The following is a 19,891-nucleotide window of genomic DNA, read 5'->3' as shown; positions in this document are numbered from 1 at the left end:
TGACTGTCAGAACATGAAGAGGCTATTGCTACAGATGAGGACAAATGAGATTTAGAGGGGTTTGCTATTTAGTATATATCTCTTTATCAGTAAGGGGCAGGGGGAGAAGGGAATTACTGTTTATTTTTTCCTAACTGGAAGAAGAGATTGAAGGATCAAAGGAGGTAGAAATTATAAGGGAGGGGTGTGGGATCATGGGAGTCAGCAGCTCCACTTACAACTGACCCGCTTAAGGAATGATCTACACAGATAGAATTTTTCTACTTACTTGACTATGTCTGCTTCTACAATCCTGAGTCCTGGTGAATTTTTACACTCTCCACTTCCTGCTTCATCAATGCTCAGCAGGTCAGCATTGCTTACCGTTGGGAATACTGGACTCTTTTTAAACTCTTTTTATTTTCTGTCTGTATTTTTATAATGGGTTTTGTCTTCAGATGAAGATAAGATTATTTCTGATTGCATTCTGAGTGTTTACTACAAAGGAGTAGACCAGTCAAGGGGAAGGACAGCAGGGAATCCATGAAACCAATAGCCCTAGACTTAACCAAAAGGCTAGATTAAGCTGTCTCTGATGACACAGAGGGGCCTCAATAGTACGTTTGTAACCACAAGTGTCCACCTTCCTTTTTTGAATGTGCAAGAACTGCTATTGCTTGCTAGACAATGCAGACATGAATACAGAGTGATATTGGTAAGTTGAGGCATTATTTCTTTAATGTAAGGATCCTTGTGAAATCCAACCCTTCTCACCACACTACTATGTGGGCAGCATTCAGAGGGAGAATACAGTGAGAAAGCACTAACTCACTGAAGCAAAGGCTCCATTATTCTCCTTTGAGTAGCAAGCCTTAAGGCCTTTTCCCTTGGGATTGGTTGAGTTAGTTAGATATCAAAACAAAACAAAACAAAATCTCCTTAAGATGCTTTGATTATTTTCTACTTAACCTGTGTAGTTTATTACAATTCCATCATTTTGCCTAACAGTCCCTAAACTGTTGGGAAGATGTCATCCTGTTTCCCCAACTGTGATAATGCTGGGCTCGGCTGCACCCTAGTTCTTATAGATTATAGATTTCTGTATCCTAAATCGAGATAAGAAGGATAAACTCTTTCAATCTCATCCTCAGCACCCTGTTCCGCCAATCACTGTCCCAGAAACCCTGAGAACTCAAAAACTGAAACACTAGCTGAGAGGAGGCTGCAGACCTCTGTGGGCCAGATAGCTGGTGTTCTGATCCTACTTGAGACCCCTGGGAGTTACTATGCAATTTCTCTAATTTCCCTTTCTTTGGCCCAACCCTTTGCCTCATACTGGCTGGTCTTAGATCACACTTCCTCAGAAATCTGGTAGAAACCTAACTCAAGTCCCATAAATGAGAAGCATCTTACCTCAACTTTACCATCCAGAGACCTTTATTAGCTATGAAGTGTATCTTTCAGAAAACCTCATTAGAATTCCTAAGTTTTATGCATGGGGCCCATTTCTTTCTCCCCTAAGTCTAGTAATTAGTTTATCACAAAATTACTCATTTGGGAGGCAACAGCCACTAAATAAAAGAATCAATGTGAACAGGAGAATCTGATTAATTTTCCCTTTCCATGTTTGACTCATTTGGTAAAAGGAACAGGGTACTGGACTAGAGCTCAGGTCTCCCTATTCCCAGGCAGGAGCTCTATGCCTAGCACCATGTTTACACAGTTATGATAGAAGTATTATGGAGACATGAAGTGAATACCCTGGAAAGGGTAAATCAAAACACCTACATCTCTGAAAAGTTTGAAAAATGAGTATCATAGTTAATATAATAAACTTTTTTAGTATCTGTTTAAATATGAGTACGAATATGTAAAGTTTTTGACCTAGAGGAAAGTCTCCAGCCTGTGTGACCTTGGTCAAGTCATGTACCATCTCTGGTCCTCAGTTTCCTTCTTTAGAAATGAAGAAGTTAGAATAGTTGACTTCTGAAGTTCCTTCTCATTCTAAATCTATGACTATATGACTCTACAGAATTTAGGCTCCCCTACTATGGCTTTATGGATAGACATAAACAAGTATCATACCACTGGAGTGAATGCTCACATGGATGAGACTGAAAGTCAAAGAGCTTTGAGTACTCTAGAGGCTCATTGCTATCAACTAAAACCACGAGTAAGGCAATCACACTTTAGCTCTGCATCACCTTTCAGGACCCATTTCATCACATAAAGCAGGTAGGAGAAGTCCTTAGGGTGCCAAGTGCTCAGGTATATCCTTATAGGAAACAGTCCTGAAAGATAATAGTGTCCCATCTTTTTGTACTTAGCCCTTTATCTCTTCACTGTTTCAGTTGGTAGTCTTTGTGTAGCCTCATTTGGTGGACTTAGCTACTCTTCGTTAAAACCTTATCAGCTGTCAAATATTTGTCTCCCAAAGCACTTAGCTGTTTGCTTTGTGCCTTACTATAAATTATTTCTCCTTTGGTCTGTAAATGGCTATTTGTCAGATTAGACACATTTTGAATGTTCTGATAAGAGGATTGCTGAATCCAAATTTATTTCTGATCCATAAAACTACACATAACCTTCAGCCTTGGCTGAAGGGGGGGGTGAGCTACTCCCTGAACGTGTGTTAGCAATGTAGATTACTAACCATTTAACATCAGCAAATTAGGCTTTGTATTTGCATGCTGGGGTATTCATTTTCCCTTAGAGAGATACATGCTTCATGTGTTAAAAAGCCAGAATGAACCAATAAGAAGATACCTTGAGTAGATTTCTCGACTTCCTTCCTCTTTCTGCTCTGGCTGTTAGAATGGAGCCGTAGCTCTTGGTTATACTCATGCAGAGTTTCTCGGGAGTTATACGGTTGTCCTGGTTTTCGTCCTTCTTCACTCTCATCTGAAGAGCTAGTATAAGCTAGGTCCATTTCATGCTTGACTTTGGACAGAGGCTGGTAGGGCTTACAGTCCATTTGCTCCATCTTTGATTAAGTAAGCTCAATGTCATGAAAAGAAAGAACGACACCTTAATGCACACAGTCCTGGAAGAAAGGAGAAAAAAAAAAAAGATTCAACATTGGCCTTCTTAGCTTTATCCATATGAAAGAAAACTCGTCTGAAAGACTCACAATTTGTTCAGATCATACTATCAAAGTGGTTTAGCAAAAAGACAAACTAGATGACATGAAGTTAGCTTGAGGCAATAAATATTATCTTGAGCTAGATGCATACATTTTCAAGAATTTAGGAATGCAGCAAGTTTGTAGCATTAGAAAAGACTCAAGGTGAAAAAAGAGGCAACCTCCAAAACAACTTGTACTGGGCTTGCAACAAAGTCCAATTCTTGGGTGTGTATGCTTGTGTATGTAGATATGTGTATATATGTTTATTCATGATAAAGTCAGTAGGCAGAAAATAAGATCTAAGCAAATCTGATAGAGGCCAGGAGAATCATTCCAAACCCTGCTGGCTAAGCCTTCAGCCAAACACTCTTTTCAACATGTCTCTATGTTTAAGATGGAAAACTAGGAAAGAATCACTCTCCTTCTCCCACCTTTATGCCTTTGACTAGGCTAGCCTCCCACTCCTGGAATGCTCTTCCTAGAGGTGGTAGGTACAGTAGATAGATCAAAAAGACCCGAATTCAAATCCTGCTGCAGACACAAGATGTGTGACAAGATGTGGACAAGTCACTTAACCTCTATTTTCCTTCATTTCCTCAACTGTAAAATGGGTATAACGATAGTACCTATCTCCCAAGGTTGTCATGAGAATCAAATGGGATAATATTTGTAAAGCTTTTTGCACAGAGCTTGGCAATTCAATTCAATAAACATTTATCAAATGCCTACTATGTGGCAGGCACTGTGCTAAGTGCTGGGGTCATTAAAAAAAGGCAAAACATAGCCCCTGCCTTTGTGCAAAGTCAGGCAATGGTGTAGACTCAGTCTGAGTTCACACATGACCTTTACACTTTTGGTCCTTGGGCAACCAGCATGCAGAAGATGGCAGTCCTGAGGGTCTGTGCACTAATCCCTGTAGCCCTATGATATTGTAATGGGGGAAGAGCTGAGATGATACTCACTGACAAATATGTACCAATCAGGGTTGGCTCACCCTTATATTGGAAGCTGTTTACTCCTGTAAACAGCTTTTTTTTTAATTTTAAAAATAAAAGCAGTCTGCAGTTTGAATCCTGGGTCAGCCACACCAACTGCCTTGCTGTCTTGGTGTGCTAAATAAAATCCTTTTTACCTTTCTTTTCTTGAGTTTGCCTCATTAACCAGGGTAAGGCCTGAACCAAGATTTCTTTTAACACTCTCAAGGAGCTCACAACCTAATGGGGGGAGACATGCAAACAAATATATACAAAACAAGCAATCTACAGGATAAATACAAAATAATTAACAGAGGGAAGGCACGAGATTGGAGAGAAGTTGGGGAAGGCTTTGTGGAGAAGGTGGAATTTTAGTCAGGACTTAAAGGACGCCAAGGGGATCTGTAGTCAGAACAGGCATGGGTCACAGCCAGAGAAAATGTCTGGAGTGGACAGACAGAGTATCTCATTTGTGGAACAATTGGGAGGCCAGTGTCACTGAATTGAAGAGTATATGGTGGGTACTGGCTGAAAAGATTGGAAAGGGAGGAGAGGTTATAAGGGTTATAAAGGGCTTTGCATGCCAAACAGAGCATTTGGTTTTACTCCTGGAGACAATAGGGAGCCAGTGGAGTTCACTGAATAGGAGTGATGTGACCAGACCTGCATCTTAGGAAAACCACTTCAATGGCTCAATGGAGAATGGAGTGAAGTGGGCAGAGTCTTGAGGCAGACAGACCCACCAGTAGGCATTTTTAGTAATCAAGGTGTGAGGTGATGAGGGTCTGCACCAGGGTGGTGGCAGTGTCAGAGGACAGAAGGGAGAGTGTTTGAGAGATGTTGCAGAAATGAAATCAATAGGCCTTGGCAAAAGCTTGGATATGCGGGGAAAGGAGTGGTGAGAGATATTGAGACATCAGGATGACTTCTAGATTGAGAGCCTAAGGTACTGGGTGGATGGTGTTGTCCTCTACGGTAATGAGGAAGGTAGGAAGGGATGGGGAAGAGTTTAGGGGAAAAGATAAGGAGCTCTGTTTTGGAGGTAATGAGTTTAAGATGTCTATGGGACATACAGTTTGAGATGTCTGAAAGGCAGGTGGAGATGTGAGACTAGAGGTCAGCAGAGAGACTGGGGCAGGAAAGGTAGATTGGAGAATCATCAGCAAAGAGATAATTAAATCCATGGGAGCAGATGATATCATCAAGTGAAGTAGTATGGAGAGAGAAGAGAAGAGGGCAACCGAACCCTGAGGAATGCCTATGGTTAGAGGGAATGATCTGATCCAGCAAAGAAGCAGTTAGATAGGTAGGTAGGTAGGAGGAAAACCAGCAAAGAGTGGTGTTTCAAAAACCTAGAGAGGAGAGAGTGTCAGGGGGGTGAGAGTGATCAGCAGTGTCAAAGACTGCAGAGAGATCAAAGTCAATGAGGATTGGAAAAGGCCACTGGATTTGGCAGCTAAGAGATGAGTAGTAACTTTGGAGAGGATAGTTTTGGCAGAATGGTAAGGTCAGAAGCTAGACTATAAGGGGTTAAGAAGAGTTGAGAGAAGAGAAAATTAAGACACCTATTGCAGATGGCCTTTACAAGGAGTTTCGTGTGCAACAGCCTCTTAATATATATGTGTTCCCTCTTTTCTTTCTTCCTTCTAACCTTGGCTTCTTAGAATTCCCAGCTCCCTTGAAGGCTCAACTTATGTCACAAGGCCCTTCTGGATTCCTACCCCTCTTCTGAAATTACTTTCTATTTCCTTTGTATATATTTTGGATTTGTTCATTTAGGTACATGTTATTTTCCTCCAGCAGAATGTAAGGTCCTTTAGGGCAGGGTCTGTTTCCAAACCTGTCTTTTTGGTATTCCCAGCACCTATCACTGCCATTTGGCATAGAGGGGGTGCTTAACAAATGCTCACTGAATTTGAGGTGAATTCAGAAAAAAAAAAAATGTTCCCCCTTGCTGGGTTTCCCATTTTGAGCAAAAGGAAAAATGTTGAAGTGAGAGATACAGCAATCATGGCCTGAGGAATCAAGTTCCCTTGTGGGAAACAAAGGGTCTCTCTGCTGCTTGAAATTGTGTGTTCGCAAGCATGCAGGTGTGTGCATACGTGCATGTTTGTGCTTGGATATAGGAATGTTAACCTTTACTAATACCAGCTGAGTGGGGAATTTATGGTTTTAAGAAAATTTCCATTCTATTTTCTGGTGAGTGCACTGCTTATAGAAACAGAGGGTCCTATATTGGGCTACTAAATAACATTACCAGTCCAAGAACTGCTAATATTCCTGAGATAAATATGTGCCCCTCCCCACCACCTGTTCCCTAAGAGAGCAAAGCACATGGAATTGTTGGAAGAATTCTCTGCCTCAGCACTCACAGTTTTTTGATATGAAATGCTAAGTGCTTGGAAAAGTTAGAAACCCTGTAGATGTTTAAGTGACTGTCATACTCTGCAGATATTTAAGTGAGCGTCATGCTCATCTGTTAGCTCAATTTCTGAAGTTATTTGATTCTTTAATGCAATATATGTATATATTCACAAATGTATGTATATGTACTTTTTCACGCACACACACACACACACACACACACACACACACACATCAGTTCTACTTGATAAATTAACAACTTAAACTACCACTCCCTCACCTAAGCTGTGCCCATAAACTTTCTGAACATTCTCTATGAGTTCAAATTCTAGTTCTCCATTTTCCACTGCTTGCCCACTCTCCCCTTCTCCCACCATGAATCTTGGAATTCAAACAGGACCTGTGATCTAGATGCATAAGAGAAACTCAGACAAGGCTTCTTGGATGACATATATTCATGATACTATACTACTTTGAAGCTCTCTCCAGCTTTTGTCCACGTATGAGTCTTGGGCCTCCAACTACACTGTAAGCTCACTGAGTAGGGACGCAGGTTTTAAATTCTCTATTTCTCAGAGTGTCTAGCATAACACTGAGCATAGAATAGAGTCAGAATGAATTAGTATGGCTACAAAGCATTCAAAAGTTTGAAGGGGATAGCTGCCATTTAGCTGATCAGGTTTGTTTAAATTTCTGTTAAGAACATACAGGTCCAGATTCTATGACAAAATTTTAAAAAAGCTAAGTAAAGAAAAGATTTTGTGTGAAAGCACAGAGAATAACAAGAACATCTATCATGTGTTTCAATTAAGCTATTTGTTTTACTTATTATGCACAGATAGACATATGCTTAGGAGACATATGATAATGTAAATTACACATCCCCAAAGTTTCCTAGAGTTGCTGGCATGATTTACATATAGTTGGTTCTTTTCTTCTTTGGTATCATCCATAAACAATTAGAGAAAACCTGTGAAGCACACTGGATAAAGCACAGTAGATAGGGAGCTGTACTTGGGGGCAGGAAGACCTGAGTTCCAATCCTTCCTCGGACACTAGCTCTGTGACTGGTAGCAAGTTATCAAACCCTTTTCAATCTGTTTTCTTATTGGCAAAGCATGGAAAATAATATCTAAGGCACTTACTTTCCAAGGTGGTTGTGAGGATCACATAAGATAAATGTAAAGGACTTTGCAAACCTGAAATAGAAGCAGCAGGCATCATAGTAACAACTCTGGGCAGTCCTCTTTAGAGTTTGTCTTTCTTCTTGGCTGGCCAGAGCATTATCATTCAGTATTTGGACAATTGCCTGTCTCCTAGACCTTGTCCTCTGCTAAGAATAAACAGTGCAAAGTGAGCACTGGTGCCGAGAGCAAACTTCCAGGGTAGCATCTGTGTGCGTCATTGTGGCTCCAGGACTGAACTCTTCACACGTGAAAAGAATCATTAATAAGATCCACCTATCACCTTCTCAACCAACACAGAAATTGCTTTATCCATTTAAGACTGCAAGCTCACACAAAAGGCCTGGGGACCTCTCTTGGGCTGAGGGCCACTGATACAAAATGGGTGGGGATACCTGAAGGCCACCAAGTACAAAGTAACTTAATTTGCTGGTTTTCTGCAATAAATAAAGTAAAAACCATGCAAATCTTCCATTGGCCAGCTTTTTTTTTGGCTAGACAATGGGGTTAAGTGACTTGCCCAGGGTCACACAGCTAGTAAGTGTTATGTGTCTGAGGCCACATTTGAACTCTGAACCCTGAATCCAAGGCTGGTGCTCTATCCACTGCGCCACCTAGCTGCCCCCCATCGGCCAACTTTTTAAAGCTCGACTGGCATCTCTGCAACTGCTCTTATCAGATCCCTGGCTTGCTCTACATGGACTGGTCAGAGCCGAGACTTAACCAAAGCAACATTCTAATTATGTGTGAGCTGATTTTGTGACCGCACACAAATTTAAACCCCATAGAGACCTAACTGCAGCTCCCTTTCATTACCTTTCCTCTCCATTCCCAGGTAAAACCATAAAACTAGACAAACCCTCACACCAGACACCTAATGTTGAGAATGAGTCCAACAGAAGTTAAGGGACTTGCTAGGGTCATACAGCTAAGACGTGCTGACTACTGATTCCAATTAAACAAATGGCAAAAGAGAGCTAGAGAGGCAGGGTCACCATATTCAGATCATCTTTAGGTTGACATCTTCCTTTGGGCACCACTTCCTCATTTTTCAAGTCTGGAGACAATTCAAACCTCTACGTGCCCAAAATATTTTTTCTCTGTAGCTTGACCATCAAATAAGAGAATGAACACGCCTCCAGTCCCAGTGAAAGGGCTAGTTCTAATCTTCAGTGTGAGGAACGGCCATCACTCATGAATGTCCCACATATCCAAGGTATTTGAATGGCCTTGAAGAAAATGTCCCTTTAATAACCCAGAAGTTATTATATGTATATATATACATATATATGTATGTATATATATGCATGTATGTATATATGTGTATGTATATGTATGTATGCATGTGTGTGCATGTATATATATATATTTGTATATTATATACATATAAATATATAATCCAAGAGAAGACACTTCTCCACAGCCTTTGCTCAAGTTGGATTTTGATGGGCCCCAGACAAACTACATATGATCCTTACTGAAACTCTAAGTTAGTTTTGTGCAACTCATCACAAAATCAGAGAAATCTATAACCCTGTATGTCAGTAAGTATGAAAACATAATCTTAAAAGACAAAGCTTTCTTTCCTTTAATACTACTATTCTTTTTAAATAAAAGAAAACCCTTCAGATTAAACAAAATATGTGTGTATTACCAGTTTTTTTTTTTTTTAACGAACATGTAAACTTCAACCTAACTTGATTACAATTATGGTAAGAACTCATGTGTCTATTTATAAAACTTTCTAGTTTACAAAGACTTTTTCTCCCAACAACCTTGTAAGGTATTTGGTGTGAGACTTATTATTCACATTTTAAAGATGAGTTAACAGATACAGAAAAGTTGAGTGATTTGCCATGGAGAACTATGAGATCCCCAATTTACTGACAGAGAAAGAGACTTGGTGAGGTAGGTCATCTGACCTGAATCCAGGTCATCTGACTCCTGACCCAATGTTCCACCTACTATGCTATCCTGCCTCTTCTATGCTTTCTTGTTTTTTTTTTCTTCTAATTTTCCATATACAAAGGCCCCAATTTCATGTTCTATCAAGTGAGGAGTGTTTTACTACCTTATACAAAGACTGTTTTCCTGCAGATTTAGCCTAATTTTTTTAGAGTTTTTGAGTGCTACCATTCAAAACTTTTATGACCACATACTGTTTTTGTGACTGTTGTCATAAATAGGATCACCTCTTAACACCTACCCCACAAATGGCATCAAGTTAAATAGAGTACCATAGGATTTTCTCCTTTGTTGGAAAGGCCTGGAATGATATTTTTTTAATCACATATCCTAAGCATTTCATTGGGGAAATGTATAACCATAAAAGACAGTCATATGGTACAAGCAAGGGACAACAGCTGGAAAGTCTGCTCCCCATTGATACTCTCAATCTGTCACAAGACCATGAGGAAGGCCACCATCATGTTGGGTGCATCCTGGAGTGAGGATGTATGAAAAAATATGCACAGGAATCATCCAGGATGAGAAGGCAATGATGGATTGGGATCAGTGTCAATGAAAGAATGAGAACCTGGCTCCATTCAAGTAGTTATATGCTCAATGCACCATATCAGATAAGAGTTATTTGGGAAGGATGATATTTTTAAACTGGACCAATGAGTTCAATGGTGTAGGATGGAGGGATTCTCAGTATGGATACTACCTTCACCAATCAAGATGGGGAATTACATGGATTTATAATATGTTAATATAATTAATTCTATTAGTATAAGCCCATGGTCACATAGTTAGTATGCGTCAAAGACAGGACTTTGAACTCAGGATTAAAAAAAATCCAGAATTGAGATTTAATCTGTTCAGGGAGCACCTGGTAGAGAAAGGCTGTCCATTAATGTAGGTAGATATCTCATACTCAACACAGTCTTGGAGAACTGGCTATGGTAGCCAGGATGTGCCAGAGGCAAGATTTAAAGCCAGTTCTTCCTGACTCCAAGGCTGGACTTCTATCTATGGGAATGAAAATACTACTGAATCATAAAAATAGCCAAAGTAGCATCTCTACCATTTAGCACAACGCCTGGCATACAGTAAGAACTTAATAAATGCTTGTGGATTCCACCTAATACTTTACAATTTATGCTTTTCTCACAATGGTTCTGTGAGTTAGGGAATGCAAGAGTTTGTTTTCATTTTTCAGAGGAAGCTAAGGTTTTAAAATGAGGTTATGTTACATAGCTGTTGAGTAGAATAGCCAAAATTTGAACCCAGGTTTCTAGATTGGGGATCATAGTTCCTTCCTATTCCATCCATGTTACCTTACTGAAAGGTCCATATTTTTCTCTTACTTGGATGCATCATCATGTTGGAAGTTTGGGATCCTATTATGGAGACAAAGGTCAGGTACAAAACTTATTTTTACAATAGTTCATCTTATCTTTCCATGACAAAGAATATGGGGAACGCAAAAGTCAGTTCTTCAAGCTCTCGCCTGTTTAAGAAGCAGAAGCTATAGAGCAGAATTTTCAACTTACCACTTGGAGCTTGCCCTAATGCCCCATTAGAAATAAAAGCACTCTCAGGAATCAGCATCTTTTCAAGGGAGATGTTAATGTTTATTTCCTTCCTCTGTCCCCCTACGGATATAAAACTACAGAGAAGGCTTGAAGGGTGGTGGTAGTTTATATGCCTCAAGCTGTACCTACACAAACAAATGGCCCATTTCCTACAACAACCCTGCCAATATTTCTGGGGGTCAGAGCAATTCCATTGCTTCCTGTCTTTGAATGCTCTTTTTCTTTTCTTTTCTTTTTTTTTTTAGCATACTTTGATTGAAAACCAAGTCACCCAGTAACCCTGAATATGGGGACCCTCCCCATTCAGACACTCAGGGGAATAGACACCCATCCTTCTTCTTCTCAGCTTGTTTGTCTCTGCCTCAGTGGAATCTTGCTCTACTCTCTGGTGGGAATGGGGGGTCAAAAATCTATCCTGGACTCGGCTTTCAGTACAAGGACCAGCAGGGCTCATCCCACACACAAGCAGACCAGGGGGAAGTTTCTGGACTATGGATGTGAGGGGGGGCAGGGCAAAATGTCACCACCATATCAAAGATTCTCTCCCCAACAAGACCACCATAGTGCCTAAAATTCTCATCGTCATGCTTGCTCCTTTGGCTTACAATGCAAATCTTATTGGAAAACGGTAGGAAGCCAAGACTAGCCATAAATACCTTAGCACACTTGATCAGAATGGGTTACCTACGAAGATTCTGAGCGTACTGAATGCAGTGCAGGTATATTTTCATTGGAAAAGACAGAAGCAAGAGCATTGGGATTCAATTCAATTCAACAACAATCACAGAATCATAAAATCAAACTAGGGCTGAGCAACTGAGGTTTCACCATAGTGGGTCAGTATTCAGGAGGCAACAAAAAGATCCTAACCCTTTCCAGGACTCACCTTCTGCCATGAAGATGTCATCTCTCTCCCTCTTCAAGTCAGATGTCCCTTCCTTCATGCACACCATTGCTGCCTCTAAATTCCTGTCACATTCTGAAGGTTAAATGAAACATCTGTCTCCAACCAGGGCAAGTGTCCTCCGTGTCCCAACCTCTATCCTCCAGCTCAATTGAAATGTGCCAGAACTCCTGGTTAGAGTTCTGCTCTGAGGCCGTAGAGCAGCACAACCTGTCCCTGACTGACAACAGCCCCAACAAGCAGTAATATAGACTTTTGGTGGTTGCAGGGAGAACACCCTATTGCCTCCTGAGGCGGTCGATGTATTAAGCACTTACTTCATGCCAGGCCCTGTGTTGGGTACTGGGGAAACAATGATACCCTGGAAACAATTTGTACCGTAGAAGAGCTTATAATTTACTAGAGGGGATAGGGAATGTAAAAAAAAGTCATAGAAAGTAGAGTGTGATGAGAGCAAAGGAGAGATTTGAACACAGGGCTCTAGGAAAATCTGAGATTATATATATAATAGTAATATTTTATTATTATATATGTATATGCATGTATGTGTACATATATATATACATATATATACATACACACATGCATATACATACATAGACACATACATACATATACACATACATATATACATATGCTCATATGTATGTACATATATACACACACATGCATACACATATTTTCAGCTGGAGTAGTCAGGCAGGTGGCACTTGAGCTGGGTGCTGAATGGAGAAAAGGCATAGTGCCCAATTGGGGCAGGCTTAGGGTGGGAAGGAGTACTCTGAGCTGCCCCAGGATAGGGGCGATGTTGCCTAAGGGAGGGCAAGCAGGTATGGCACAGAAAAAAAAGAGGATGCTGTTGGTTTGACTCATTCCTATTTCTGTATGGGAGTTTGCATTAATGAGAAGACAGCTGAATAATTTTATTAAGAAGGTATTAATGGAATTAATGGCCAATACAGTAAAATTGTAAAGGTGAATAGGTGCTTCCTTTTTAATTTTGATTCTTTTCCTGGTCCTCCTTTAGGGAAGCCTGCAGGGATGATCTGTCCTGAAACATTTTATACCATTTTACCAGGGGAAAGAAACAGTTAACTCTGCATCCATACTCCAACCTCAGTGAGTGTGTGTGTGTGTGTGTGTGTCCCCTCAGGGGGGAGGGGAGAAATGGATATATTTATCCAAATCACTAGTGATTTGCCTCAATAACTTGGCAGCAATCAGTTACTGAGCAATTCTTTAACTTCATGTAGTTTGTCTTATTTTTTGAAATGATGTTGTGACTGAAGTCTTCATTTTGGACAAAGTCTAGTTAGATGTCCCCAGCAAGCTTAAACAACAAACTGGACTAGCCCTACTTCCAACTGCTTCTTTGGAGCCCAGTCCTTCGAAATCCCTCATTTCCCCAGTGAGGGGGCTCCTCACACCAACTCCTCCTGCAGAGTTACTATTCTTGAAATATGTATCACTCTGTCGCCAACCTGCTGATGAGATTTTCCAGATTTATCCAGACTGTTCCACATCACAGAACCTGTCCTTAAAGCTGTTCTAGCTTGGCAGATCTTCCAGCCTTTGAGAGCTTAAGGTTTCCTCCTAGGTGGTGTAGCAGATAGAGTGAGGCTTGGAGTCAGGAGAACTTGAGTTCAAATCCTGTCTTGGATATTTACAAACTGTGTGACCCTGGGCAAGTCACATCCTCTTTCATCTTCAATATTTTTACATGTAAAAATGAGGATAATAATAGCAACCACTTGAGAGGGTATTTGTGAGAATCAAAATGCTTTGCAAACTTTTCAGAAATGTTTGCTATTGTTATTGTTATGTCCCACGAGGAAGAATGTTAGGGAAACATAAAGAATAAAAAGCATCAGAGAAGAAAGAAGAAATGGAAGATTAAAAATGGCTCCTATTTCCAGGGTCAATGAATTAGTCATTTATTTAGCAATACAACACACTGAGATTGCAAAAAAGCAACACAAGCCATTGGATTTCAGGCCACCAGCAGTGCTAGTGATGTTTCATCGCATCTGGAACCCTGGATCTCTGAGGAGTACTGAGGTTCTCTGATCACAGAAAAAAAAAAACCAGTAGAAAAATGAAATGAAATTCTGCTTGTGACACTGGTACACATGTGTTTGTTTAAGTTAATTACTCAATAAGTATTTGAAAAAATCTCACATTGGGGAAGATGAAAGGGTCCCTTCTGGAAAAATATTCCCCCAGAATGGATTTCATTCAGTAATGGCAACAGATGTAGCTAATGCCTGAACGGTGTCCCCAGCAGGACTCTTTAGGACCCAGGAGGAGAAAAGAAGAACAGAACTGGCTTATTTCACAAGTAAATAACCAGAATAAAAAAATCTAATATCCCTTTGTGTGACTGCTTGTTTTTTCTGCTTTTTCTGGGGTTCTGTATTGTTGTTTTGTGTAAACAGGTGTGTGTGAGTGTGAGTATGTCAGGGTGAGTGGGCATGGATGGAGCTAAATGACAAAACAATTTTTTCTGGAGAATAAAGATAAGATACTAAAAGAGTTCATAGAGAAGGTGAATATATGGCCAGTGGAAAATAGTAGTATGATCCACCAGAGTCCACCATGAAAACACATGCCCTTCCAGCTTGTACATTATTATCTTTCTTAAAATCATCTTAGAATCAAGATTTAGAGTTGAAAGGGACCTGAGAAATCCTGTAGTCGAACTCCCTTAATCATTTAATGTTCAAAACACTAGGCCCTGATTTCTGTTCATCCTACAGCGCCTACGATTTTTGCCTGTATTTCAGAGAGTGCATTCATGCGGCAAGAGCTAGGGAGAACAGATGGGCAGCCCCAGTGTGGCCCTGGTGCCCATGCAACATTAAAAAGACCTACAGGAAGGCTGCCAGTGCATCGGGTGACTCCTCCATGGGGGGCTTACAGGGGAAAATAACACAAAACCAAAACAAAAACCCGACAGAACCCCCTCCAAACATGGGCAACGATCACATAGAAGCCAAAGGAGTGGCAAGGTGGCATCAATGAAACCACCAAGCCACTGAAGCAGTAACAAATTGGAACAGGTCCTGAGGGAATGTCACCACATATAATGATGACTAAAAGGAGATGAACGTTACCTTCATTTCGAGATTTTCCTGAGTATTTTGTGCAATCTGATAATAGAATTGGCAATACTCTAGGTAATATGAGACCCAGGCTTGGCAATCACTGATGCTGAGGATGAATTCTTTGGGGAGCAGAGAATGCATACTTCTTTCTTATGTAAGTGCCACACATGTTCCCAGCACTTAGTCAATGGCAAATACAAATATAATCTCCGAGTTGTTAGGGCACCTAGCTCTTCTTCACACCAGCTCTTTTTCCAACTCCTGCAATTATCTTTCCCTTATTACTTCTCAATTTCCTTTGTGGAGGATTATGTAGATGAGCTAAACACTTAATATGGAGAACAATCTTCAAGAAAATTGCGATAACTCCAACACATCAAAGTACTTTTCCTCTTCAGGTAAGAACAATAGGTGTATATTTTCTTAAGTAAACACAGCTTCCTCACCATTTGTCTTACAGTGGAATCCACCAGGGCTTTGTCAATTTTACAGTAATTTCAGCATTACCACACTTATCCAAAATGGAGCATCAAATTCAATTTGCTATCTTGGAAAGAAATTGGCTTTAAATGCTCGACAGTACGACCAGCATCACCACTTTCTGCCACAGTTTTGCAAATAGTGAGAATAAATCCTAGTTCCTGATTCCCATCTCCAGCTTCCATTAGCCTAGCACTGTCTGTCTGCACATTATCAGTAGCCCTCTCAGGTTTCACTGACAGCAGTCAGTAGCAAAAAGCACTCGCAGTGCCTGCTATTAAAACTTCATTTTCAATTATCCTGAATATTGGGCGGAAAAGAAGCTAATCAGGTGAGTAAAACTGGCAGTCCACGAAGGAGGCCCCTTAAATGCAATTTAGCTCAACAGACAAGTCCTTGCACCTTCTCTGCACAGGGCACTATGCTAGAAACCAAGGACATAAAGAAAGATTAAGAGCAGTCCCTAACTTCAGGAAGCTTATGTTCTTCTGGGGAGTTGCAAAATGTGCACAAATGAGAAGAAGATAGGGAAAAAGGAGAAGAGAGAGAACACTAAAAACTGGGGGGAGGTAAAGAGGGCCAGAAAGCCTTCATTGAAGAAAAGGCATGGAGTCTGAACCTCGAAGGAAGATGAGGCTCTTGCGAAGGAGATACAAAAAAAGGAGTTGCATTCCAGGCATGGGAAAAGCTTGCATGACTGCAAGGAGGCAAGAGATAGCATGGTCAGTCCAGGGAAGAGCTAGGGGTCCAGTCTGGCTGAAACAGAAAGAATTTGTGAAAGAGAATAATGTAAATAAAATGAGAAAGGTTGATGGAAGCCACATGGCAGAAGGCTTTAAAAGCCAGCCTTAAGGAGATTGTAGTTTTTCCTAGAGGCAAGGGAGAGCCATGGATGATGTTGAGCAGGGGGTAACAGAGTCAGACCTAGGCCTTAAGATGACTCTGGAAACTATATGTAAGATGGATTCCAAAGAGGAGCAACCTTTAACAGGTAGACAGTGAGGACAGGCTGAGAATAATCCAGGTGAGAGGAACGAAAGGTCTGAATTAGGCTGTTGGCCATAGAAGTGAAGAGAAGGTATACTGTGTACTGCAGTGGAGACAGCACTGGGCTGGGAGTGAGGAAGATGGAAGTAGAATGGGAAGATGTCACCACAGATTGGATATGGAGGGGACTAAAAGAAGCACAATTTAAAATGGCTCTGAAATTTCCAGCAGGTGACCAGGAAGACTGGAGATAAGCAAGTGAATGACACATAGTAAGTGCTTAATAAATGCATGTTGGCTCACTGACAAGTTTGTAGGAGGGGGTAAATTTAGATGGAAAGACATTGAGTGTTCACTTAGGCAGCACACATACTAAAATTGGAACTGTACAGACAAGATCAGCATGGCCCCTCTGCACGAACGCCATGCTAAATTCGTGAAGCCTTCCATATTTATTTTTAAAAAGATAACGAGTTTGGCTTCTTAAATAAAAAGTCTCTACATCGTTAGAAAGTATGAGAAGGGCTTTACATACATTTTCCCATTTGAGCCTCTCAACACTCCTATGAGGTAGCTACAGACTTAATTATTCAGTAAAGGCGGTACAGTGGCTAGAGCGCTGGGCCTGGTGCCAGAAAGACCAGACTTCAAAGGTGGCCTCAGACACTTACTATGTGACCACGAGCAAGGCAGGTTGCCTCTGTTTGCCTCAGTTTACTTCACTGTAAAATGGGAATGATAATAATAGCACCCTCTTCCAGAGTTATTGTGAAGATCAAATGAGATAATATTTGTACAAAGCACTTAGCACAGTGCCTGGCACATAGTAGTTGCTATATAAATGCTTATTCCCTTCCTTTCCCCATCTTACCCAGGAGAGACTCCGAAAGTTTAACTGGCTTGCCCAGGGTCACACAATAATCAAGTGTCAGAGGTAGAATCTGTACCAACATCTTCCTGGATCCACTCACTATGGCACACATCTACTTGTCTCTGTGTCAGGCCCAGTACTGGAAGCCTTAGCTCCAGGCACTTCCCTGTGGACTTGATCTTTCTTGCAGGTAGGGTGGGGTAAGATACCCTGGTGACTGCTGTGAGCTATACTTTGGAGATGTACATAAATAAGGCCATCAATTATTGCAATGAGCAAAAGCCAAATATGCCAGATTACTCTGGCTTAGGGCAAAGAGTCCTAGGTGAGCAGTCAGGAGACACTGGTTGCAATTCAGAGCTGTGACTACTCGCTAGGTGTCAGTTTTCACATCTGTGAGCTGAGGATAATCTTACCTGTCTTATCTACCCTACAAAGCTGGCATGTGGACTGATTTTTCTTAAAATGCACTTGAATTGTGAAAATACATAAAAGCATTATGACCACAATCTGCAGAAATCTGCTCATCAATTTAATATTCAACAGTAGTTCTGTAGCTCATTGGTTGTTTGACCTTGGGGAAGTCATTAGCCTTCTCTGGGCAGAGAAGTTTTCTCATTTTGTAATGAGAAAAGGCACAATTTGTAAAATGTATATTCTTGGGGAGAGCTAGGATCCTTACAGCTGTGTGGTTCTAGCATTCTCTTTCCCTGACACTTTTGAGGATGAGCAGGCTGTACATGTGGAAGGGGGAGTGGGGGAGGAGTGGTTGTATAACTTCCTTCCTGGATGCCAGGGAACAGACCAGGCAATACCGGGAAGTGGGCCAACCAGTTCTGGGAATCTGCGGAATGAAGGAGTAACTCAAGAGAAAAATACTCTGTCAGAGTGTTGGGAGTCTCTTGGACAATTTGGGGAAGACCCCAGAAAAGAAGGGAAATGGCTAGCCTAAGGAGAAGGGGGGGGCAGCCAATTCTGAGGGCAGGAAGATTAATGAATAGGGAATGAAGAAGAAGGAAAATGCAACTGATCTTTGCTAGGCAGGAGACCCAGAATAGTCACGAGTATACCCCCTTCTCCCTATTTCCATAGTCACCATCCTAGTTCAGGCCATCCTTACCTGTCTTCTGTTCTACTGCAAAAGCTTCCTAAATAGTCTTACTGCCTTGTGTCTCTCTCCCCTTTCCAGCATACTTGCCACTCAGCTGATAAAGAGCTTTTCCCAAGGTGCAGATTTCTCTGTGTTACTCCCCTACTGAATGAACTCCAGTGACTCCCTATCACCTCTAAGATCAAATAGAAATTCCTCTGTTTGGCATTTCAAGTTCTTCCCAAATTGTCTTCATCCTACTTTTCCAGCTGTCTCCCACATCACATTACTCCCCTCTGTAGAGACTTTTCTCTAGTCAGATTGGCCGTCTTGCTGTTCTTGGGTATGAGATGGCCATTGTAGCTGTACACTCTATCTTGAGTCTCCATGTCTTTTCTGAGGCTGCATTTTCCCCACCTTGACCTCTTGGAATTCCTGGTTTACCTTAAGTTCCACTTTCTGCTTAAGGCCTTCCCTGGTTCTCTACCTCCACCTGCCATTATCTTATATCTGATTTGTATGTGGAATGAACATACCTACGTACATGCATTTTGCCCCACTTATTAGAATGCAAACTACATGAGGGCAGGGACTGTTTCATTTTCATCTTTGTATTCCTGAGCCTAGCACAGTGCCTGGCATAGAGTAGATAGCTACCTAATAAAATACTTGTTGGTTAATCTTCCAGCTATCCGGGAAACATCTGAAAAGTTTTCTCTTGACTAGCAAACCAAAGGGGTGAACATTCTTGGTAAGTTTGGCACGAAGCAGAGCCTTGAAGAATGACTAGACCTGAGCTAAGGCTGGATAGGCAGGGAGGTGACAGATTGGAGGGCCTTGACTGACAAGTTAAAGAGACTAGGTCTTAATCAGTAGGCATGAGATCTATGCCCAAGGGCCATAGTGGGAAGGTCAGAATGGAGGAATTGAAGAAAGTGGAGGCAGGGGGCAGTTATATTAATCTAGGTATGAAGAAAGACTTGTAAAGGGGCAAGGGGGCTGGGGCACAGATGGAAGAGAGGCTGAATTGACAGGACATGGTAACTCATCAAATATGGGAGGTGAAGGATGAGGATGAGTCAAAGATAACCTAGAAATTTTGGACTTGGGAGACTGGGTGAATAGTGCTACTTCCAAAAACAAGAAACACAGAAAGAAGAACAAGTTTGAGGGGGAAGATGCTAATTTCCAGACATGCTAAGGTAGAGGTCTTGCCAGGACATCCAGTTTGAGATGTTCTGAGAGGCAAATAGAAATGTGTGCCTGTAGCTCAGGAGGAGGGGCTAGTCAG

The 19,891-nt window shown here is 41.2% G+C and overlaps 1 protein-coding gene and 1 non-coding gene across 3 annotated transcripts in view; one reads left to right on the top strand and one right to left on the bottom strand.

The window, feature by feature from the left end:
* Positions 1 to 19,891, bottom strand: part of TENM1 (teneurin transmembrane protein 1) — a 649,974-nt gene that overhangs the window by 534,713 nt on the left and 95,370 nt on the right. For both annotated transcript variants that reach the window (XM_020976349.2, XM_020976350.2), the window contains exon 2: positions 2,746 to 3,022. In XM_020976349.2, coding sequence (XP_020832008.1) covers positions 2,746 to 2,962 — 217 coding nt within the window. In that variant the 5' untranslated portion in view covers positions 2,963 to 3,022. The remainder of the gene's footprint in view (positions 1 to 2,745; positions 3,023 to 19,891) is intronic.
* On the top strand, positions 16,988 to 17,095 carry LOC144455082 (U6 spliceosomal RNA). The gene has a single exon (XR_013483745.1). It is a non-coding gene; the product is annotated as a U6 spliceosomal RNA (small nuclear RNA).

This window comes from Phascolarctos cinereus, unplaced genomic scaffold (assembly GCF_003287225.1).
Source record: "Phascolarctos cinereus isolate Bilbo 61053 unplaced genomic scaffold, phaCin_HiC Scaffold_8;HRSCAF=390, whole genome shotgun sequence".
Lineage (NCBI taxonomy): Eukaryota > Metazoa > Chordata > Mammalia > Diprotodontia > Phascolarctidae > Phascolarctos > Phascolarctos cinereus.
Note: the sequence above shows the minus strand (reverse complement) of the source record. Positions and strands in the feature narration are given on the sequence as shown.